Raw genomic sequence first — 24970 nt, forward strand, 5'->3', positions numbered from 1 at the left:
GTACACAGAAAGACAGACAGACATATATGCCGAGAACAAACTGGTGGTTGCCAGAGGGGAGGAGGACAGGGGGATCAGTGAAACAGGTGAGGGAAAGTAAGAGGTAAAACTTTCTTTCATAAAGTACATAAATCATGGGGATGTGATGTACAACATAGAGAATAAAATCAATAATATTGCAATAACTTGGTATGCTGACAGACGCTAACCAGGCTTACCAAGGGGATCACCTTGTACTGCATAAAAGTATTGAATCACTATGTTATACACCTGAAACTAGTAATATTGTAAGTCAATTACCATTCAATTAAAATAAAGAAGAAAAAAGTCAGATCAATACAGACAAATCTTTGGATTTAACTTTGGAAGATCACTTAAGACTTCAGTGAGAGGAATGTCTGTAAGGTATTAGAGTTAGAAGTCAGATCATAAGGAGTTTATTCAAATATTGAAAAGTTAGGTAAATTGAATAAAAAGGAACTTTAAGGTCCAGGGCTACAACAAAAGATAAAATAGTAGGGCAACAGCGAGAGTGGATTAATCCAGAAACATCTCTGAGGTCATCAGTACTATTTTTTTTTCATTATTTTGTGTAATAATGTGTTCTTTTCTGTAGCTAATTTATAAATAAGGTTTGTAATATATATCTGCTACAGCTAAAGTAATACAACATTTAATCACTTTATACAAGCAGTGCTATAAAATAATTAAACATTTTGAAAAGTGGTATATGGGAAAGTAAAGCTACATTTTGTTAAAGTGGTTCTTTTGGGGGGATGTCCTGTCATAAAGTGGTAATCCACATGCCACTGGAATCTTGCAGAGAATCGGTGACCAAAAGGAAGTAGCAGCTTCTACTGTTGAAGACCACACAGTTATCAGGTCACTCCTACCCCAACACGCAAACCCTCACAGCGCTGTTTACCCAAAAGGAAACCCTGTGTCACTTTGGGCAGATGACCTGTTATGTTTATAATTTGTATGATATTATCTTTTGATGTCACGTTCTGTACTAATAAAGTCTTTTTTTTTCCTTATTCTCCATTGTCAAAGCACATAGGTAGTAGCAATAGGGTTTAAGGACAGAATAGAGAAATAATAGCACATACTTTACTAACATCATCAAACAGAAACAAAGCTTAGTTTAAGGGTGCTTTCTAGAGTCTCTAGATTAATCGTTTAGGTGGTGCCAATGTATCAAGAGTTTCTCATTTGTAAGTGACAAAAGAAAAAAGAAAAGAAAAGAAAAGAAACCTAAAATTCGGCTGTGCGATAAAAGAGATTTATTGGCTAATAGACCTGAATGTCCAAAGTTGTGGGTATGGCTTCCATTAATGGGCTGATGCAGGGCTGCAGCTGATGTAACCAGGGCTGGGTTTGTACTATTTCTCCAGTCACCTTCCATGGTGTTAGTTTTAACTCATAAAAGGAAGCTGTCAGCTCTCCTTTTGTGGTAGCAAAATAGAAAGGGATAAAATATACAGCAGTCTATGCTATACCAAATGATGAGGTAGCACTAAAACCACACTACACTAATAAACTAAACTTGCCTTTCTACCTGCCAAACCAGATTCCTCTCCTCAGACTGCCCTTCCCAGGACTGAGACCACAGTCTGCTCCCTGCCAGCCCGATGTCTCAGCGATTTCACCTCTGCAGTCGTTCCCAACTACCCATCTCTTCCCGGCCAATTTCAGATCCTCCTTGCCTCTCACCTAAAAAGACTGCAAGCGCCTCCAAACTGACTTCTTGTCTTCCGCTTTCTCCCCCAACCCAACACATCCCAAAGCCCGCAGGTTCACCTGGTACTGCTGAGCTCACGGCTCCTCTCTTCACATAACCTTCCTGAGCTCTCCACCGCATGCTAACTAAAGCATCCAAGACGGACCAGGTGGCACTAAGATGTAGTCTCAGCCTCTTCCTCACACAGGTCCTGCACACATACTCCACGCACCCAGACTGAGTGAGGGTCCCCAAACACCCTCCCTACAGCCCAATCATGTGCATCTTCCCCAAAACCTGCCGCCACTCCCTCACTTCTCAGAAGCAGCTCTTTGCCCACCTTGGTCAGAGGACTGCACTTCCTGGATCCCCACAGGCTCTAACAGCCCAGAGTCTATCTGCATCATCGCAGGTCCTGCGTCCTCCTTATCACTCTTTCTACACTGTGACCTTCTAAAAGCAACAAACACCTTCTCTAGGATGGGAGTTAAGGAGGCAGCCTGCAGTCAAGAAATAATTATGGTTAGAATTTCTTTTAACCACTTGATCAAAAAACAAAGACTCACATGGCAAGGGCAAGGGAGAATTGCTCCAAAACTCTTCTCCTGGAAAGTAACAACAGAGTTCATAAAATGCGTCCTGCGCTTTGAAAACATGTTACTCAAATTTCGTAAGAAATAGACCATAGCACTCAAGTGGGGGTGGGGGGGAAGAACTTCAGTGACTAAAAAGAAACAAGATATCCTTTAAGAGTTCCTTTTAAGGGACTTCCCCACTATTAATTATTTTATAACCATGGATCAAATAGCACAGTCACACCTCACAACTGAAAGGTGAGATGGATGTATGTTGACTGATAACACTGTACAGTCAATAAAAAGGCGGAAAACCGAACGGACCGGCCAAGGGAACGACAGGATAGACTCGGCCAGCCCTACAACCAAGTTCACATTCCGAGAATGTACAAAACACATCGACCTTCAACATATTTCCAAATTTTTACACGATGTTTCATTAAAAAGGGAAAACTAGGGCTTCCCTGGTGGCGCAGTGGTGAGAGTCCGCCTGCCGATGCAGGGGACACGGGTTCGTGCCCCGGTCCGGGAAGATCCCACATGCCGCGGAGCGGCTGGGCCCGTGAGCCGTGGCCGCCGAGCCTGCGCGTCCGGAGCCTGTGCTCCGCAACGGGAGAGGCCACAACAGTGAGAGGCCCGCGTACCAGAAAAAAAAAAAAAAAGGGAAAACTGAAGCAGAATTCAAATAATGCAGAAACCTCCACCTCTCGAAAGCTCTGCATCTACAGCTCACTTTAAAACTACTCTAATCATGTCCATCACTGTCAGATTTGAAGCTACCAATCTCAGAGTCAGGAAAGAATGTCTTTGGACTAACTCAGGTGGGAAAGGGGATTATGTGCCTTGAAAAACTTTCAAAACAGGAACCTAAAGCACAATGGCTCCAGAGAGAAGGCTGACTCGAAGCCACAGAAGCTGCTGGAGAAATGTTCTGATCAGCATTCATTAACCAGAGAACAGCTCCCTGCCCAAAGATCATTAAAAAACACTTCAGGATGCAAACTGTTTGGAGCTGTGAACATCCCAAGTTGCAAACTCCATAAGAAAAGTGGGCACAGTGCTGACTGTTCCACTGCCCAGTGGCACTCAAGTTCAAGTTCAAACAGCTGTAAACACTAAATATACGTTGGGGTGGGGGAGGGGGTGGTGGGGATGAACTGACCTGGTGTCCTCCTTTATAACCCCAGTTTCCAACCAACACTTTCATTTGAAGAAGCATAATTAAGTACTGGGACACTGGGGTCTAACAGTGCAGCTTTGGGCAAGGCCTCTATTTCCCCCATGCCTTAGTTTCCCCATCTGTAAAGAGAGGAATCTCCTCCATTTCATGGATTTCTTCAAAGAAAATACATTCTCAGACCTGTGTTCCTGGCCGTGGCAGCGGCTACCTACCCCAACATTCATTTTCTCCTTCCTCATTAGTTCCGAAGGCGACCATGGTACGTTTTAAAAGCAAATTTTAGGAATGTTACACATTTGGGACTTCCCTGGCGGTCCAGTGGTTAAGACTCCGCGCTTCCACTGCAGGGGACACGGGTTCGATCCCTGGTCGGGCAATTAAGATGCCGTGTGCCGCTAGGCGCAGCCAAAGAAAAAAAAGAATGTTACACATTCACACTGATACTTCTATTGAAATACCGTTGTTTGGTATTTGTGTTCAATAAGAACAAAAGCATGATTTGTGTGGATAAGGGACTGAGGACAAAAAGATTCATGGGGCAATTCAGCTTCAATTTTTAAATATACAAAATACCCGTTAAAGTAAATAGTATGTCATTTCTTAAATAAGTATTGCCAGGACCAAGGTAAGGGAAACACAACTTCCCCTCACTTCCGACTTGGGTTTCTGAAATACTGGGTTAGTGACGTTGCGCAATTTCCTAGAACGCTAAGGAAATATCCACTGAAAAACATCTGTCCTTAATGAAACAGAAAGAAGTGACCTATGGAAATTCAAATGGAACTCACGTTAGAGACAAAAACAACAACAGGGACGGTAGCCAAGCATGTTTCTACTGTGAATAAACTTCTGCAAAATGCCAAGGTGCCTCAAGCTCATTCTCAAAAGGAGGAACATGGTTTAGTTTCACTATTAAAAGATTGGTTTCTCACTGTTCCAAAAAGGAAATGGAACATCAAGAGCTAGGAGACTTTAGCTCTTTTATATTTGGCAATCCAGACACAAAAAGCTGCCTATAGTAGATTTTTAAGAACAGTTGAATGTATTTGATTCTATCTATACCCCAAAGTGAAGGGGGAAGTACACATATAAATATGCCTATCTAAAAAAGAAGAAAGAAACTTTACCAAAAACCTTTGATTCCAGTGTCCCTTCATATCATTTTAAAACCAGTCACCACTCAGCTGGCAGCTAAACTGCACCTCACCAAATTCTTCCCATCTCACCCTCTCCATCCCCCTGTGAGTGTAAACTCTGGTCGTAACTGCTCGCTTCACTTGACTGTCTGCAAGCATGTCTTTTCTGAAGTGGACAGAAGTGAGTTCTATCCGATATGACGCACACAAATCTTAAAAGACAGAGCGTTTCCCAGCACTATTACGATGAAAGTTAACATTGGTTCCTAACGAAAACCAAATACAAAGTTTGAGAAAGATTTGGGTTTCTTCCTCCAATTTTTGAGTGAATATATGTAAAGTTATTCTCTTGCAAAATACAGTAATAACTACCTGAATTCGAAAGAACATCGGAGTATCAGAAACAAATGGACACTGTCATCATAAGCATCTTGACACATTATTGTTTTCAAAAGTTCCCTAGATCCTCCTTAAATTCCCTCCAGCTTGACAGTCCTCATTTAGTCTTTTGAGAGATTTTTTCTTAGCAAAGTGAATACCAAAAGGGAGGCATTTTAGATTCTAGAGAGGTTTCTTCTGACTTTTTTCTTTATTATTTGGAAAACTAAGAATTACTGACAGAAAAAGAGATGAAACCAAAGTACCCTCCAAGACAATGAAGCAATAGAAAAACCCAGACCCTAAGTGATCAGGCAATGGCTTTGCACTTAACAAACCGCCTTTGGACCGGCACACTCACTCCCCCACAGGAAGAATGAACATTTACCCAAACAATTTAAATGTACACTGGAGCTTCCCTTTTCATAGAATCTATTAATTACTAAACACCTGTCTCAATTCATTATGCCGTTGGGGCCAAATTGACAAATGTGCACCCCAGGTTTACTCTCATAACTGAGAAAAACAGATCCAGTATCTTTTTGAATAAAAAGATTACAAACTATAAAACAGTATGCACAACATAATAACATTTTTAAGTGGGTAAACACATAGAAAAATTTTAAAACGTATGTACCTAAAACGTTAACAATGATTATCTCTCTACATAATGATTTTCCTCTTCTCTTTCCAGATTTAACAACATAAACTTGACCATATCGTTTTTGTTTGTTAATAGACGTCTCAGCAGGATCCAAACTGCAACCATTTTTTAAATTATAACTCTGAAAGACTGATGAGTATCAGTATGTATACTGAAGAAATTTTGCTTAAACACCTAATATCTTTAACTCACAACACCATTCAAGGCACAAAAAATTGACATTCTTTAAAATCATTATGACGAAATACACATCTTGGGTGTTTTCAAAACAAAAAATCACACCTAGGTATTACAACAGACGAATAAAAATCTTCCCTCTAAAAGAAGAGACGAATCTGAATTGTTTAAGAAAGCTTACACCAAATTGAAAAGGACTTGAAGAGGCTTCCATACAGTTAAGCTATGTGCAAACCACAGTTTCATCTACGTCAATATGCAGCATTTTAAAACCACATAAAAAGGAAAGGAAATTGTTAGTGCAGCCGGCAGTCCTGCAATGAGGCTGCTACTGCTGTAGCTAGCCAAACAGCTCACGCTTCTCTGCAGACTGGGAGCAAGGCACGCTGAGGCTCAGAGAATATACCCCCAGGTATGTCTTTTTAAATACTTAATATATCCAAATGTCTTTCCATGGAAGGGAAATCTATGATTTTCAGCGCTTAAACCATGTAAGTTGAAAATGCCAGCATGTAATAAGGTTGCTGTGCAAGAAGGCACCAATTATTAAACTCCAAGTAGATCCTCACTGTGCACTACGCTGTAATTTTCTTCTACCCGATGACCTCATCCATCCCTTTCAGAAAGACAGCTTAATTCAGACAAGACTGAATACTGCTTACTTATAGGTAAGCTTAACTTATTCAGTAACTCGATTTTATAACTGGATGGAGAAAGGCCATTGTTGTAGGTCTTCACGACAGGGCACAACAGGTCTCTACGAACATTACGATAGGTAATTTCAAGAAAATTCCATTGTGACTTCCGTAAAAAAAATATCTAATGAGTTTCTAAGCAATGGGCACTCTCAAACAAAGGAGACACTTGAAATCTTTTCTTGATTTTGCTGGAATACATCTGGGTACCTCAGATGTCCACAGGCTAATAACTGGTTGAAAAAATACTCATCAAGCACTTAGTTTTCAAATTCATGGTAGAAAACACAGAATGTTATTATAGTACAATTTAACCTCTACTTGATAAGACCAAAATTTTTAAATAAAGAGATCTGTGTTTCATTGAAATCCAGACTGAGGTTCAAGAAAAGCAACGGCGAGGCAGTGCCTGACTCTCAAGCATTATCGAATGAACAGTTACGCTGTAATTATTTTTAAATAAATTACCCATGAGTGGTATAGATGGTCAGTTCCAGTTACATAGTATATTCATTGATCAAAACAAATTATTTTCTAATCCTTCTCTTTACCACATATTCATCTATAAAATGAGACTTTATAATTGTATGAGCAAAAGGGGCACTCCGAGAAACACATAATATGTTAGTTCTCTTATAATGTAGCATTTGCAATACAACAGCATAGGCCAAAATCCTAGCACTTGGTAAAGGAACAGTGAGCAAAGGTGGGAGATGAGGGTCCATCTACACCAACACTAGCTTCTGACCCAGAGAACAAAAAGGACGTTTAGAACGCCCAGGTACTAAATAAATGGTTACTATTAAAAGTCAAGTCATAAGGAACTCAGTAAAGCCTAGAGTAGACTTCAGACCTGAAGAGCTTCCTTCAGGCATTTAGGATAGGCAGGATTGGAGCTGGGAAGAATAAAGGCAGAGAGTCTAGGCAATGATCAACAAGGTCGGATCCTAGCCTGCTCTAACGAGCCGGGAAACCTTGACCAACACCCAAGTGCTAGACCTCAGTCTCCTCAAATCTGGGGATTGGACCAGATGCTATTAATAAAGGTTCCCTCCATCCTTAGAATCCTGTGATCCCCAAATTGTATCACAACGAAAAGTACAAAGGAAGGAAGGAAGGAAGAGCTCCCAGAACAGTAGAGATCCCACCAACCTAAAGTAGAGAGTTGGGAGGAAGAGAGTGCGGATGATACGGAGGGACTAGGTCACAGGAATTTTGAAAGTAAAGGAGGTTTAGGATTAAAAGATAGAAGCTAGGTTTGGTTTTTAAATATATGTACTGTAAAATGAAACATCAAAACACATGGAGCCTAAACATCTTCTAGTAGTATTTAGGAAAAAGAATGAATACTTTATTTCTGCTCTTTTACATGAAAATTGCTTAGACTATAGTTCCTCCCAATAGTAAGCACTTAGTAAAGGTTTGCTACTATAATAATAATAACAAGAAAGACAAATATCATATGATATTGCTTCTATGTGGAATCTAAAAAAAAAAAAAAGGTACCATTGAAACCTATTTACAAAACAGAAATAGAGTCACAGATGTAGAAAACAAACTTATGGTTACCAAGGGGGAAGGGGAGAGAGAGATTTGGCGATTGGGATTGACATATATACACACTACTGTATATAAAATAGATAACTAATAAGAACCTACTCTATAGCACAGGGCACTCTACTCAGTACTCTGTAATGACCTATATGGGAATAGAATTTTTAAATTGTTACTCCAAATAATAATAATAATCAACATCATTATTACTGTTGTTACTATTGAGATAAAGTTTCGAAGTGATTTTGAACATGGCTTCTGAGATCAGACTGTCTGGGTGGGACTCCTGGCTCTATAACTTACCAGCTATATAACCCTGAGTGTTAGCCTTGTGGTGCCTCAGTTTTCTCATCTGTAAGACAGGGATAATAACATCTACGTGACAGAAATAATGAAAGGTTAAATAAGTACGTGTAAAGTACTTGGCATGGTGCCAGACACAAAGTAAGTGCTTGATTACTTTCATTGAGTTTAGTACAGAATGACATTATTCATGGACCCTCAAGTCCTATCTCAGGTACGGAAAGGTGAAGGACGTATACCCTTTAAATGTCACTTTAACTTAGAAAGTTTTATGTACATCTGCCTTATCCATCCACTTGCATACCGTTTCACCCCAAGAGGTACATAATGGATCATTAAATAATTAGGAGAATTAAGATTCAGAAAGGCTTCTGAAGTTCTTGTTTGTTTTTTAAAAGGACGTTTCAGAGAATGGGCTTGTTTGGCCTTCATAGCCACTATACTTACTATTTGCTATTTTTACAAGCCACATATCAATTTTTTCTTGCCAGAACACAAAAGCGATCTTCTGATTATTAAAACAAAGGAAGAAAGGTGTTTAAGATGCATGAGGAGGGTGTTTATCAGGAAGTAGCACGAGGAAGAATACCTGCGGCCCAAAGAGCATGAGTTTGACTAGACCAGGTCAAAGGGAATAAATGATACCCAGTTTGTTTTAACTTGTCCTATAAATTACCCAATGTTCCAGATTTGAAGGGAACGTGACAAGATTTTGTCACCATCAGTGATGATCACAGCGGTTCTAAGGGCAGGTCTTAAACTTCTAGCCCTGAGTGCTGCAAAACCCACAATGAAAGAAGAAGAAGAAGAAGAAAAAAAAAAAAACCTCAAGTGTTAAAGTTAGATGTCTTCAAACATCTATATACACAACTGAGCTTCTCTTTGAGAACGGTGTAACCAATGATCATACATCCTTGCCCTAGAAGCCTTTAAAATACGTTCTTAGTCAAACTTCTCACCAACACTGACATGGAAACATCTATACACGCACTGTTCAAGAGAAATATAAAGCAAACCACAAAGGTACTTTAAAATTATCTCACAGCTACACTTAAAAAAGCAAAAAGAAACAGGCTAATTTTAATAATATATTTAACCTAATATATCAAAAATATCATTTCAAGATGTGCTCAATATAAAAATTAAAGACATATTTTACTAATTGTTGTACTATCTGCATAAAATAGTACAATTTTACTACTTGCACTATTCTTTATAATATTTTACACTAAATCTTTAAAACCCAGTGGGTACTTTGCACTTACAGCACACATCAATTTGTACTGGTCACGTTTCAAGGGCTTAACGGTCACAGGTGGCTGCAGCCTACCAAACTGGATAGCACAGGTCTGCACCATCACGAATCTAGCGCAACAAGGCAAGACCAGAGTCTAATCCTACAACTTTTTCTGCCAAAAAAAGAAAAACGAAATGAAATTCTCACTGTGAAAATGTTCTGGTGGGTTACACAATAAAAGGCCTACATTTTAGATAGAATCTTTCAGATTTTAGTACAATTTTCTGTCCTTCCTCACCTCCCCCAGGTTCCAGCCTAGGTTCCGCTAGCATGAAGAGCTGTCAATCTATGAGAACAGAAAGCCAGAAAGCCTCATTGAGAGGCTCTTCAGGCTCAGCCACAACCAAACCCTTTTGTTTCCTCTCTCTATTTCTCAGAATTTCAGTTCACTTGTCTCCTCTGCAAACTAACTTCCAACCCAACTGGTAACAAAAGAGCTCTCAGAATGCAAAAGTGTGAAGTCAAAAATATCCTTTCTAGAAGCAACCTACGCGGGATTTCCCAAAATCATAAAATCTGACCATGGAAAACCCAGGCTTCCTCATAATCTAAGATGGTCCCACCAGTCCACACAATCTAGTAAGTTCACCAATACAATTCTAAGAGGCAGAGAGACTGTGACCGTGGTTTTGTGAATGCAATTGTGCTATGAAGAAAATAATACCCAGTTTGAATTATTAACCTCCCTTCTCTCCCCTTTGTTTTCTATTTTAACAGATACTTTGGACTTTTTTTTTGGGGGGTGGGGACAGCGTCATCTTGAGGGAAAGTAAGGATGACCAACAGTTCTACCTTCTGCCCAGTTTACAGAGACCTGGAGCCGTTCACATATTTTTTTTATTTAGTTTTCCTTGTTGGAATTATTGGAAGTTGTTTTGCAGCCTGGGCTTTCATACAGAAAAACACAAATCACAGGTGTGTAAGCATATACTTAATTAATTTGCTTACAGCCGACTTCCTGCTTACTCTGGCACTACCAGTAAAAATCACTGTCGACTTGGGCGTGGCCCCCTGGAAGCTGAGGATATTCCACTGCCAAGTAACAGCCTGCCTCATCTACATTAATATGTACTTATCAATTATCTTCCTAGCATTTGTTAGCATTGATCGCTGTCTTCAGTTGACATACAGCTGCAAGATTTATCGAATACAAGAACCTGGATTTGCCAAAATGATATCGACTGTTGTATGGTTGATGGTCCTTCTTATAATGCTGCCGAACATGGTAATTCCCATCAAAGATGTGAAGGAAAAGCCCAACGTGGGTTGCGTGGAATTCAAACAGGAGTTTGGAAGAAACTGGCATTTGATGACAAATTTCATATGCATCGCAATATTCTTCAATTTCTCAGCCATCATCTTAATATCTAACTGCCTTGTCATTCGACAACTCTACAGAAACAAAGACCATGAAAACTATCCAAATGTGAAAAGAGCTCTCATCAATATACTTTTGGTGACTACAGGCTACATCATATGCTTTGTTCCTTATCACATTGTCCGAATCCCATACACCCTCAGCCAGACAGAGGTCATATCTGACTGCTCCACCAGGATTTCACTTTTCAAAGCCAAGGAGGCCACGCTGCTGCTGGCTGTGTCCAACCTGTGTTTTGATCCGATCCTGTACTATCACCTCTCAAAAGCTTTCCGCTTAAAGGTCACGGAGACGTTTGCTTCACGTAAGGAGACCAAGGCTCAGAAAGAAAAATCAAGTGGTGAAAACAATGCATAAAATATGGGATTTTCTCACGCTATCTCTTCCTGCCTTACTGGACAACTGAGTGTACAAAACTGCTGGGAAGGAGGGGAAAAAAGAGCCTCCATGAGTAAAAACACAGGCAGCTAGCGAATGTGGCTTGGTTCACTGAGAAACCCTGTTTCTAAACGCAAGCCAAGCAGTACTCTCGTGGTTGTCGATGCTCCTTAACCCAAACGTTTGTACAAAAAACTAAAACCTCTTGTTGCGCCGACATAAACCCTGCAGTATCCTTGAAATCTAAATGAGCTCTATGACACAGACTGAAGTATTCATGAGGTATTCATTTAAAGGCCTGGAACTGACTTCCTGATAGAAATATGCAAAATAACCTCCATGTCAGTTTCCGGGACGCCCTTCAGCAATACGATTTAAAGTCCTTTAGATCGCTTTAAAAAAAAAAAAAAAAAAAAGCCAGCTGATTTGTTACATGAAACCACCTGGGCTGTGCCTGATTTTGTTTTAATCCATCCCTTCGAAAATGGTAACCTTTTAGCTCACTACTCCAATTTTTAATAGCTAATTGTTTCCTACCACAATAGCTTGAAATTCTCTTAAGCTTTTTTTTTAAGCTTAATTTAAAAAGGCTTGGAAATACATGGATAGTTTTTAATGTACTATATATCCTTATATTCTACCTGTAGGCTATAAATAAAGATTTCCTACTGTCAGTAATGACAAATCCAGTGAGTTCTTAGTATTATTTTGTAGCAATATGAAATAGACCCCATAACATTTTCAAGGGGGGTTGTTAAATTATACTAACTGCTAAAACTACTGTTTTGGAACTCACATCAAAGGTATGGAAAAATAGCACCAGTCACATGGTCTTAAGACAGACAGGCCGACACCACATAGCAAGGCCTTGTCAGAAATGCAGCACGTGCTGGGCTGATGGGTGCCAGCCAGGTCCTGAAGATGAGTCTGACCCCATGTAGGGACGGCAGTTTAAAGAATGGGTGACTCTTCTCTCAGGGTCACAACCCGTTGATCAAATTCTCTCAAATGCCAGTAATGCAGAATGGATTCAATAGTTGGTAATAAATAAAATACTTATTTAGGGAAAAGAAGGCTGAAAAGTTTAGACAAGCATACCTAAGGCTTTTTATCTGTTTTTTGTTTCAGTTACAAAAGCCGACATTAAAACAATTGGTAATGCATTTGCATTAGCTGCAATGATTAAGAAATGGTATTCCTCAAAGGAAAACAAACACAGAGAACAGAGTGGTGGTTACCAGAGGGGAAGGACTGGGGAGGAGGATGAAATGGGTAAAGGGGATCAACTGTATGGTGACAGAGGGAAACTAAATTTTGGGGGGTGAGCACTCTGTAAGGCAGGGATCCCCAACCCCCAGGCCGAGGACTGTTAGTGGTCCGCAGCCTGTCGGGAACCGCACAGCAGGAGGTGAGGGGCGGGGCCGGCGAGCGAAGCTTCATCCGCCGCTCCCCAGCGCTCGCGTTACCGCCTGAGCAATTCCCCCACCCCATCCGTGGCAAAACTGTCTTCCATGAAACCGGTCCCCGGTGCCAGAAAGGTTGGGGACCGCGGCTGTAGTGGATATAGAAGTAGACATATAACGTTGTACACGTGAAACATACAATGTTATCAATCCACATTACCTCAATAAAAATAAATGATCTCAAAGGATGGGGAAAGAAAAAAAAAAAAGAAAGAAAGAAATGGTGTTTCTGGAAGCTAACAAGTTTGATTCCAGACTCATTTTTTTAGCTGTGCACTGAGAACTATTTTCTGAAGCTTGAACCCTAAAGACGACTCCTATCCACAATTTTATAATACATTCTCTTGAGTTTGAAGAGAACAGTAAAGGAGAAAATGCACTAAAAAGTGCCTCTTACACCTATAACAGGGTAGATACTGGACAAACTCCAGCTAGCTAGTGCTAATGATAGGAACCCCAGTCGGCATCACATATCTAACACGGACAGGGTCTAAGTGACTCACCTGTGGTACAGGCTGGGAGAATGCCTAGACACTAGAACCTGTGCTTGTTGGCAATCTAAGAACATGTTTTTACTGAAGAGCAGATCAAGACATTCATATACGACCATATATGAAACTAGTTTACTTTCCTGAATCTTTTGGTCAAGTCCCCTTTTAGTCTTCTCTCCTTGGCCTTCACTCACTAGAGCCACATTTGAGAGACAAAGGAGAGGAAAAAAAAAAAACTTTTTGTTTTTTTAATCATATTCTTATATTCTCCTCACATGCATGATTGGCTAGTCGAGTTTTCCCTTTTATTAAGGAAGAGAACCAGACTCACTACAGCATTCCTAACGTCACTGTTCTATTAATATATACTTTTATTTCCCCATTTTTGATGGCTTATTCTAAATTTCCCTCCCAGGAAAGGAGCTTCTGGACAATTGGTGAGAGAAGGCTGTTAAAAAATTACACCCTACAACATCAATTTTCTAGCAGTTCTTTTATGATTGCACATTACAGCTGAATTATGTCAAAACTCATCGTGAGGCTTATAGTCACATCATTCCTGCTCTTTCCTCTAAGGAAGGGGACAGTCTTGAGAATGCTAAGTGCTGGGAACCACTGTGTCACCAAAGGTCACATGAACAACAGAGGAAAGAAGACCATGCTTGGGCAGCCCCCTGCTCTCACACCCACAGACGGGCGAGGGAGACGTCCAAAGCGCTGCTCACCGAAGAGGAGAGCACAGAACCCTCAACCAATTTGAACTATTTTCAACTTTTTGCCATATTTCCTTTCCTCCATTTCCCCTGTCCATTTTTTTTAATAAAGTTTTTATTTTGGAATAATTTAAAATTTACGGAAAAGGTATAAAGATAGTATAGAGAGTTCCCACATACTCTTCGTCTAGTTTGCCCTAAAGCTAATGCCTTACATACCACAATACATCTGTCAAAACTAGGAAATTAACACCGGTGCGTTATTATTAACTCCAGACTTCAGCATGGAGTCTTTTTGACTCTATTTTAAAACAAATCACAGACATCATGATAGTTCAGCCATGAATTCTTCAGGATACATCTCTAAAATATCAGGCTACTCTTTTTGGCTGCCATAAATAAACAGTGAAGTTATTCCGTTATGTGGGAAATGAGTGATGCCTACAGGTAGCAGCTGAAAAATATTGATATATTCAGCCAGTGATGAACAAGAAAAAATTGTAGCTACTTTTGATATAGCCCCGGGCATAGAAAAATTAACAAGGGGTTCTCAATTGTAACAAGAAAAAAATATATGCGTGTAGTGATTTTGAAAGTCATTTCGGAGAGTGTTCAAAAATAACCAAAAAATAAACAAATTTAAGAAAATATTTAGCCTAGAGATCAAAACTCCTCAAAGATATCCAGGAAATAACATAATACGTACCTCACAATTACATTTTTTGTTAAAATAATAATAATGATAGTCTTCAATGAAAAAAAAAGACTCACTGAAATTACACTTAAAATAAAATTCCAGGGAAAAAGATAATAGTGAACCTAAGAATTAAAAAAAAAAAAATTTACAAATTTTGGCCCCATTTTCACTACAAATATCAAAAAAACTAATCTTGTTTCCCTTCAGAATAAAGCATATCACTTGTTATGACTCAAAACACTAAATTTCCTGGCAACTGTTTTCCATATGCTATCCAGTTCTTAGAGTCAACAGGTCAAAATCCAAGTCCACCTCATACACAGCCTCTTCTGTGAAGCCATTACCGATTGCTCAACCAGATGCTCTTCCCCTTTCCAATATTTATTCTTTGAGAGTGAAAGAGACGCAGGAATGTCAAACGGTTCTCCTTCCAGTGGACACTTGGGTTTTTACTTAATTACTGCACTTACTTTGGTGCTTGTCATTTTACAGACATTTGTCTCCCTCCTATCTTATTCATCTTTCCTGTGCCCAAAAATTCTTACTCGTCTGTATAATACCAAAAGTACCTACCACAACACAGTGCACATAGAGGCTACTCAGTAAATGAGTTTCAAATTGAAGGAGGAAAACACATTCAGACATCATGTGCAGTGACTCAGATGCTCTTGATAAAAGGACATTGACATAGAAAATTCTGTTAAATCTAGCCAGCCAGTAGTAGTATCACACCACTAACTTGGACTACATGAGCACATAAGCTACATGATGAGAATCAATAACAAAAGAAGTAGTGAAGGCAAAAACTCACCTGCTATCGTACGTAGTACGCAGGCAAGCAGTTGAATAATCAATGGTCAATGACCCTGCAGTGAAATAATCAGGTTGCCAACTGACAAGCTGTGACTTACCAGAGGTATGGGGAAATGGGTTGCATACTGCAGATGTCGTAGGAGGTCATAATTAGATGGAAAAATTAACTCCCTTGGTTTTTCTCTCTTCAACAGCTTCTCACCGTTAACTGACATTCTTCTGCCCAGGGAAGGGTTAGCATTCTCACAGGACTCTCCAGGCACGGGAGAAAAAATCTAAGTCATGTAAAACAAATGTTGGAGATTGTAAATGAAAGAGAGCAAAACTAAAACACAGAACTTCAAACCCACAAGACACTCACACCATATCCTTTCCTTATTTAACCAATGAGCAAAATAATAGACTGTGTTAATTTGCACAAGTTTCACATTCAGATCATTAGCATCACCCCCCAACCTGAAGATGAGACAATGACAACCACACACGTAAGACACGTGCACAGCTACATTTCCTGGAGGACCAGAGAGAAAATCAGACTTATAGGTAAGTGTTCTCCTCATAGGGCTACATTTCCTAGAAAAACATATACACAGAAATAATTCACTAATAAAGCTCATGAACAACAGATCTAAAGGTTTTAGTCTGTACCCCAAGCAACATGTGTTTTCATAAAGAGTTAGTTACACATTGAGATCCCTGAGGAAGAACACGTTGTAATTATACCGAGATAAAGTAGAAGAAGGTATAACAAGTCCAGAGCCAGGAAAGCTGTTATTGAGAAGCTGAACGCACATTCAGCAAATCAACATGGGCTGTCCTGAGGAAACGACATTCATGTATTCCTGAGATAATGATCTCTAAATGAACAAAGGAATCACGGTCAACCAGGAGGATGGGACTGTTAGAATGTACAAAAGGAGGCAAGGCGGCCAAAACTGAGGATGAGCTGAAATGAGATAAACTGCATGAGATGATTAACTGAGGGCTCGGGTGGAATGCGAGAGGATGACATTCACATCACAAGTACATAGTTCATTCCAATGCACAGGGCAAGGGGCAGAAGGACAGAGACAGTTGGGGCAGAGGTGGGGAGGAGTGGTTAATGGTCAATAAGAATTTGAAGGTTGAACCTACTGGAAATTCCGAACCAAAGTCAGTTTTAAAGTCACTCTTGTCTACTTCATCAAAAATATTAGGAGTTCCTGAGTCAATGCCCATATGCGCCATAATAGTCTGTTCCTAATAATTGTCAGAGAAAGAAAGTCACGTTGTACATTTTGTAGTTCATTAAGAAGCTGGAGCTAAAACACGACAGTGACATTTTAAACCATCTTATGCCCCTTTTCCCCCTAGTGTCTTTTGTTCTCAATAAAAAGAAAAGGAAGTTAAGACACCCATTGCTTTACAAAGTCACATTATTTGCCCTCATGAAGAAAAAGATTTAACTTCCGTGATATTTTAAGGGAAAAAGGACACAGACTTCCTGATTAAAAACAAACTGGCCATAATTTCCTTCTTGGGGGTATTCCCAGTCACACGCTCACCAACCTGCCTTAGTAAGAAAAATCTAAGAGTATATTTAAGATAATAAGATACCTTGACGTCCAAAAATAGAAAAGAGAAAACAGAAACATAGAAAAGGCATAAACAGGTAAAGTAACTTTATTTTTTACTCTTTTTAACTTCTACTGTGGACAAATTTAGAAACAAAAGTATTTACATTAAAGAAACAATTTTTAAAAATCTTAAGAGTACAAACTACAAATTCAAGTGTGCAATTTTAATTGCAGGTTTTTAAATTACAAGGATAGCCACTATTTTTAAAATATCATCATAGTATACGCTTAAACTCTCTCAGAACCAATGTGAGGCTTTATTTTTAAAAAACTGTCACAATCTCTCATCATTTTCTACTATTTCCCATCACCAACTTCATGTATTTTGCCTCGAAAATTTCCGTAAGTATCTGGAACAATGTCCAAAATACAAGAAATTGGCAGAAAATTATAAAGTCATACAGTATAAAGTAATTTGTTAAAAAGAGCAATTCTGCAACATTTGAGAGAGATTAAATTTTTAATTAATTGAAATGAAAATACGATGTGTTATGACAAAAACATACGTATAAAAGAGCGATATAAGTAACGAATGATACATTGGAGAAAAGATGCTCCTTAGAATGAAAACAGACAGGATGTTAGGGCCAAAACAAGTCCAATTTTGAGGCTCCACATTAAAGGAAAACTGGAGATTAGAAATACGTAAAATTGGAAGAATATAATTCCAATCCAATGAAAAATGTGATAGCCTGTCAAATCTTTTCATTACTAGTTTTAGCATATCCAAAAGAAAATTCTAGGAGATATAAACTACAGTCCAAATTTTTTGTGTGTGAGTGAGGAGCAGAGATAAATGAGCTTTGAAGCAAGAAGAGTACAACTGGAAACGATCGCCCTTCCACCACCACATAATCCCTCTGACAGCGGTTCCCCAGCAGAGTCTGGTTTCTGGGGGTGGAACACCCCTCCCAGGGCCATACCTCCATCTTCACGTCATGGTCCTTTGCATAGTGCTCATCTGCATGCTCTCCTGCTGGCGACCGGGGCCGAGTGGAGGCGGTGATGGACAGGTCTCCTCGAGAGATGAGGGTGCACATGTAGGCGTCATGGGAGAAGATGTCGTGCCGGATGAACTCACAGAAGAGCAGCACCAGGTTGACAAATTCCACCTTCTCACATTCACTGTTTGGATCCGCTGTCAAGAAACAAATTCAATCAAGAATCAGTTTCCTCAACTGGGTAGGGGAAAAAAAAAACAATGACTAATTTTAACAATATTTTCACTATCTTTTATTTTTCTTTTAACAAAATAAGGGATTTATTGGAAAATTATGAGGCTCTAGCATTTTGCACAGAACTGGCACACCAGGTTTTTTGTTTGTTTTGTTTTAAATTTTTATTGTTTTATTTTTTTTAACATCTTTATTGGAGTATAATCGCTTTACATTGTTGTGTTAGTTGCTGCTGTATAACAAAGAGAATCAGCTATACGTATATATGTATATCCCTATATCCCCTCCCTCTTGAACCTCCCTCCCACCCTCCCTATCCCACCCCTCTAGATGGTCACAAAGCACCGAGCTGATTTTCCTGTGCTATGCGGCTGCTTCCCACTAACATCTATTTTACATTTGGTAGTGTATATATGTCCATGCTACTCTCTCACTTCGTCCCAGCTTACCCTTCCCCCTCCCTGTGTCCTCAAGTCCATTCTCTACGTCTGCATCTTTATTCCTGTCCTGCCCCTAGGTTCTTCAGAACCTTTTTTTTCTTTTTTAAGATTCCATATATATGTGTTAGCATACGGTATTTGTTTTTCTCTTTCTGACTTACTTCACTCTGTATGACAGACTCTAGGTCCATCCACCTCACTACAAATAACTCAATTTCGTTTCTTTTTATGGCTGAGTAATATTCCATTGTATATGTGTGCCACATTTCTTTATCCATTCATCTGTCGATGGACACTTAGGTTGCTTCCATGTCCTGGCTATTGTAAATAGAGCTGCAGTGAACATTGTGGTACATGACTCTTTTTGAATTATGGTTTTCTCAGAGTATATGCCCAGTAGTGGGATTGCTGGGTCATATGGTAGTTCTACTTTTAGTTTTTTAAGGAACCTCCATATTGTTCTCCATAGTGGCTGTATCAATTTACATTCCCACCAACAGTGCAAGAGGGTTGGTTCCCTTTTCTCCACACCCTCTCCAGCATTTATTGTTTGTAGATTTTTTGATGATGGCCATTCTGACCGGAGTGAGGTGATACCTCATTGTGGTTTCGATTTGCATTTGTCTAATGATTAGTGATGTTGAGCATCCTTTCATGTGTTTGTTGGCCATCTGTATATCTTCTTTGGAGAAATGTCTATTTAGGTCTTCTGCCCATTTTTGGATTGGGTTGTTTGTTTCTTTGATATTGAGCTGCATGAGCTGCTTGTATATTTTGGGGATTAATCCTTTGTCAGTTGTTTCGTTTGCAAATATTTTCTCCCATTCTGAGGGCTGTCTTTTCGTCTTGTTTATGGTTTCCTTTGCTGTGGCACGCCAGTTTTGATTGTCCCACTGTAACTGAAAAATATCAATAGTATCCAGTGTTCTGAGCACCATTTCTAGATTAGAGGTAGTGGTCCCTGGCAAATGAACGATGATTTAAGTAATCATGCAAACACACAAAATTTCAAGTAAGAAAAAAAAAAAACAGGGCTAGACTGCTTTCCTCTGGTTTTACTATTATAACTGCTCATGATTCATGACTCATGACTGTTTGTTCTACCTAGAGTGTATCTGTGTTTTGGGGGAGAGTGGTTTGCACTTTTTCAAAGGAGACTTCACAATAGAACCATAATTCAGGTGGTACTGGAAAAAACTCGTGAGTGGGATCCACTGAAAAGAAAAAGGGATAACGGAATAAAAAGGGCCCCAAGATGGAGCTGTGCCATCTTTTTAGATTCATAGCCAGTCTATTTCACTCACATTATGACTTTTAGTATCGCAGCTGTAAAACTCTGTATCTGCACCTTTGAGAGAAGGTTAAAAAAATGACTGAAGTACTGAGACTAAACGTACAAAGCTCAGTCCCTGGTACCATCACATTCACAAACACCAATAAAGACAACAGCCGGATCCAGGGAATACTACACTCAGTGCCCTAAACCTTAAGCCTAAATGTATGCTCTCGCCCATCTCCAAAGCCAGTGACGGGCAAGCTCGATTCAGAGAAGCAGAAGAGCTTTCTCTGACAGAGCAGTGAGTGGGATCCAGAGCAAGCAAGGCGTAGGAGGAGGAAGTTCTTCCCCAATTTCTTTGGCAACAGGAATGGGGACACGATGAGCGGAGCGAAGGGCAAATGTCCGTCTCCCCCAGGACACGAGGTAAGTCAGAGCTGCTGACGTCCATCCCTGACAACGTGTTTTCTCCTCTCCGAATCTCTCCTGTCCTTTCGTTTCTCTGCTCCCTTCTCCAGGCTTCATCACTGCTCCCTACATTCCGACCACCAGCTTGGCTGGGGCTCTTGTCCTCCCTCTAGCCTAGAGCAGCCACCAAGTAACTAAAAGAACCTCACCCCCAGGTGTCACTCAACCCTAAAGGAGGCTCTCCTCAGAGGAACAGGAAGCAGTGCTGTTTCTTGCTGCTTTACCTCTTCTCCACAGATGGCTCCCTTCTCTACCTTCCACTCTTTTCTCTCCTATCATTTGTCACTTTTTGCCATTTTTCTGTTTTTCCATCACCATCTGTCCTGAGACCCTCCCTGCTGTCCTTTGTCAGATGAAAACCTCAGAATAAAGGTCAAGCCCACTTAGCTCACACAAATGATTTCTTTAAAGTTTCCACCTACAGTATGAACCCACTGGGTGGTTGTTTATTCCCCAGATCCCCCTCTCCCCACCAACAATGGAATAAAGACACAAAAAGAACATGATAGGACATGAACATCCGAGAGAGTGTAGGCAAGCAGCCAACCAGCTTTACAAACTAGTTCCTTGTATCAGAGACCTGCTTATAAGGTACTTTTGTTTTATGTTTTCCCCCTTTTAATGTCAGAAGTTAGAAAATCAGGAATTTAGAAAACAGTGCAAAAACAGTAAGTTCATAATCACAATATATATATAATAAACATCACAAGACCTTAGCTCCTCTCTTTTGGTAAGAAAGATCTAGAAAAGGAAAATTAGTCCACCAAACACAAGGGAATGAGCCGACTTATTGTTTTAACTATTAAAACTCTGGAAATTTTTAAGTCTTTCAAGATTGCCTGATTCTAAAATCACATAAAAGTCTCCATTGAAAATAGGCTACAAAATTTTGCTGGTAAAAGATGCGTTATATTCAGTACAAAGAACTTTTGATAAGATTACAGATAAGGGAGGGGGGAGGGTTTTCTCCCCTTTCTGATCAATTCCAAAAAAGGTCAATCCCCTTAGTTAAGATCTAAAAGCAAAGAGCTTTACTTACACAACGAGGGGGCCTGTGTATCTAAAAACCTTAGCAGAACATTCTGGAAAACAGGCAAACTAGATCCAGCAAGAGAGGCTGAAGAAATGGACTCCTTCTCATCTAAGACCTCTGATTCACCACATCTCTAAGATTAAAAATAAACAGGCAAAGTTAATTATAGAGGACAAGTTTGAAATGTGTTTTTTATTAACATTTATGTTCTTGGATAAAACAGGCAAAATTCATTGAGATTTCTATATTTATTTGAGGGCCATGCATCATAAGTGAATATAATTTCTAAAAGTTGAGGGAAACTGCCCCCGAACAATTTAAATGATTTCAAAGAACCCCTGTGAAAAACATTATTCATGTGAATGACATACTCTGCATAGCACAGTATGCATATCCGCTGATGTGTAATACAGTACAATAAACTACTCATTACCCCTATGCAAAACTGCTAAAAATAATTTGAGGTTGTCTTCATTTTTAAATAGTTCATGTTTAATGGTATTCCCTCCGAGAAATATTTGGGCATGTATCATTGCGTTTGATTCTTTTGTGTTTGTTTTTGTCAGGCAGTGAATTTATGAGTATGGTGGGGAGGTGTGGTATCAAATGAGAAAACTAACACTATTCTTCTAATAAGATTGTTTCACTCATCACACTTCACCAAGAAGCTCTCTCAGAACCTCCTGGAATCTCCACAGTTCATGAAACACATCTAGAGAAGCTGTTTAACTTCTACATTCTTAAGGTCAGGACTTGTTGGAAGACCGGTAAAGAAACAGTTTAGAAGCAATCAGAACCGCATTCTCTATTCTTTTTGATATTCCTTTGATTCTTCCCATTTTCATTATCTATTTTAATATTAAAATATTATATTTAGATATCATTTATTCAATCCATCCTCTCTTTATAAAGGTCAAATTTTGAAAATTGATTAATAGAAATCAATTATCTTAAACATTTCAGAGAGAATACATTTTTTAGCTATGAATACATTTATACCTATTAAAATTACTGTCATCTATATGTGAACCTCTTCTGAGTGTGAGTGTGAGTGTGTGTGCGTGTGCGTGAGTGCGTTAGTGTGTGTGACTATGCGTGTGTGTGTGTGAGTGGTAGGGGTGTGGGTGGTGTTCTGGGATACACAAGCGGGGAGGGGAAGACACAATAAAAACAATGCAGAAGGAGCAATGAAATTTGAGGAATTCAACCTTAGTTACTGAAGTTTCATCATTGCAATTCGCTGTAGAATATATTCTATTCATAAAGACGTAGGAAAAAAGCAATGCAACGCTTTTCCTAATTTGGCCATTGTAAAAGGGGCCATGTGGTTTACACCTTAGCATCAATATCCTTAAGCCCCAATTTCAACGACATGGCCTTTTGTATTTGGGGAACAGTGCTTTCCCAACAGAAGATGTCTAGGAAAATATTCTTCCTATTTCATTTTTTAATACTGTCATAGGAAGCAGGTGTATTATCAGTAACACAACCCTGAACAGGGTGAGCAAGGCCCCTGTTGCCAAACTTACTCTCACAGGCGTTAAATAAGAAGGCAATAAGAGGGCACCAGGCATGAACTGAGAAGCCAATGAGGAAAGTAAAACAGAGCTGCCTGAGAAAGAGGGGCCGAGGGGTGGGTGCCGTTACCTGTACCTAAGGTGGGGGTGGAGGAGCTTCCTGAGGAGGTGACACATGTTGAGCCAGGAATGCTAGACAGGAAGCGGCACCTCCGGAAACAGGAACGGCCGTGTAAAGAGCGGGGCACCGAGCGTGCCACCCGGGAGGAACAGCAACAGCAAAGGCCCCGGGCTTCCCGGGTGGCGCAGCGGTTGAGAGTCCGCCTGCCGATGCAGGGGACACGGGTTCGTGCCCCGGTCCGGGAAGATCCCACATGCCGCGGAGCGGCTGGGCCCATGAGCCATGGCCGCTGAGCCTGCGCGTCCGGAGCCTGTGCTCCGCAACGGGAGAGGCCACAGCAGTGGGAGGCCCGCGTACCGCCAAAAAAAAAAAAAAAGAGCAAAGGCCCCAAGAGAAACACGGGCATGGTGCGTGTGAGGACAGTGAAGACCAGAGGAGCTGGGGCTGTGTGCCACCCAGCGGAGGGAGGTCCCGGAGGAGGTGGGAAGGGCAGCTGCGGGGCTCCTGTGAGGCTCTGTGGGTCACGGGAAGGAACCGCTGGGAGTTTCAGGAAGGGGACAATGTGATCTGTGTCCATTTTGAAAAGGCGTCTCTGGCTGCTGGGGGGAGGATGGTGGGGAACACGGAAGGGAGGGAGACACTAGGCAGGAGGCCCTGCGGTCACAGCTGTCCAGGGGAGAGGTGACAAGGCTGGTCAGATCACACACATGCCTTCTCCAGAGCTGCCCCCGCCAGGCCCCACAGGCAGAAAGGAAGGCTCACTTGGAAGCTTTCCTTCAACAAAGCTAATGCTGACGAGGTTAGCTTTGCTTGTTCCCTTCTAATCTACTCCGGAGGCTTTAATTGCTCTCTCCTGGGGCCAGAACACAATCTCAAAAACGAATACAAATTGGCATCTGTAACCTCACAGTCAGGACTGCCTCAAGAAAGTCTTTCTAGATCCACTACCCGTGTGTACATATACACAGATGTATATAATACCCAGTGCACAGACATCTATGTATGTGTGTGTGCCTTAACCTCACAAAGGGAGATTTCCATTGTAAATCAGGTATTGAAGTTTTATTTTAAAGTAGTCCAGAATATAAATTATTGGCTTCATCGACTTAAAGGGATCCTACTATGGAGTCCTTATGTGAATTTGTATATTCTTCCTTTTCCCTTCAAAAGGGGAAAAAAAAAAAAAAAAAGCATAATGAGAGTAAGAAACAGAATCCTGCCCAAAGCAGTATTTTTAAACAATGGCATCGACAAGGAGAAGGAAAACCCAACCTACCTCTGCCTCGATCTCCGCTTGCCTCTTCTCCAAGAGCTTTGCCACAGCCATGGCCCTGTGCTTGCCTGATCTCTTACAGCTCACGGCCCATTCGCACAGCAGCGTCACCACAGCTTCATCGCTGGGGGCAGCCTAACGACCAACAGAAATGGGTACCGGCCATGTCACATGAAACAGTCACCTGATGCACGAGACTTAGGCTGCAAGCCACAGAATATCTGAAGTTTGAAGCTTTCTTCTTACGTTGTTTTACATTTGTTTTAGAAATGTCCCCAAATCTATTTTAACTGAGGTATAAAGAGTAAAACGTCAGTCATCAGGAAGGAAATCACTTACTTAGAAGAGCTGAACCTGTGACAATTCCAAGAAAATTAAGAGTTTCCTTGTATATGCTTTCACTTACACAGGATCAGAAGCCAGCCCCATGGAGCCTCCA

The 24970-nt window shown here is 40.4% G+C and overlaps 2 protein-coding genes across 2 annotated transcripts in view; one reads left to right on the forward strand and one right to left on the reverse strand.

Moving 5' to 3' along the window:
- Positions 1-24970, reverse strand: part of MED12L (mediator complex subunit 12L) — a 327428-nt gene that overhangs the window by 210077 nt on the left and 92381 nt on the right. Inside the window, exons 13-17 of the mRNA XM_060297523.1 lie at positions 24535-24666; positions 21627-21753; positions 18152-18366; positions 16747-16851; positions 15711-15887 (exon numbers count right to left, since the gene is read on the reverse strand). Coding sequence (XP_060153506.1) covers positions 15711-15887; positions 16747-16851; positions 18152-18366; positions 21627-21753; positions 24535-24666 — 756 coding nt within the window. The remainder of the gene's footprint in view (positions 1-15710; positions 15888-16746; positions 16852-18151; positions 18367-21626; positions 21754-24534; positions 24667-24970) is intronic.
- On the forward strand, positions 10438-11743 carry GPR171 (G protein-coupled receptor 171). Its single transcript, XM_030873232.2, has one exon. It carries the CDS (start codon positions 10455-10457, stop codon positions 11412-11414), a length of 960 nt encoding a protein of 319 aa, XP_030729092.1. The 5' UTR covers positions 10438-10454; the 3' UTR covers positions 11415-11743.

Source organism: Globicephala melas, chromosome 4, assembly GCF_963455315.2.
Source record: "Globicephala melas chromosome 4, mGloMel1.2, whole genome shotgun sequence".
In the NCBI taxonomy this organism is placed as follows: domain Eukaryota; kingdom Metazoa; phylum Chordata; class Mammalia; order Artiodactyla; family Delphinidae; genus Globicephala; species Globicephala melas.

Bases quoted from the DNA above. Each gene is read 5' to 3' on its own strand.
- GPR171 (XM_030873232.2), top strand. From the start codon at position 10,455: ATGACCAACAGTTCTACCTTCTGCCCAGTTTACAGAGACCTGGAGCCG.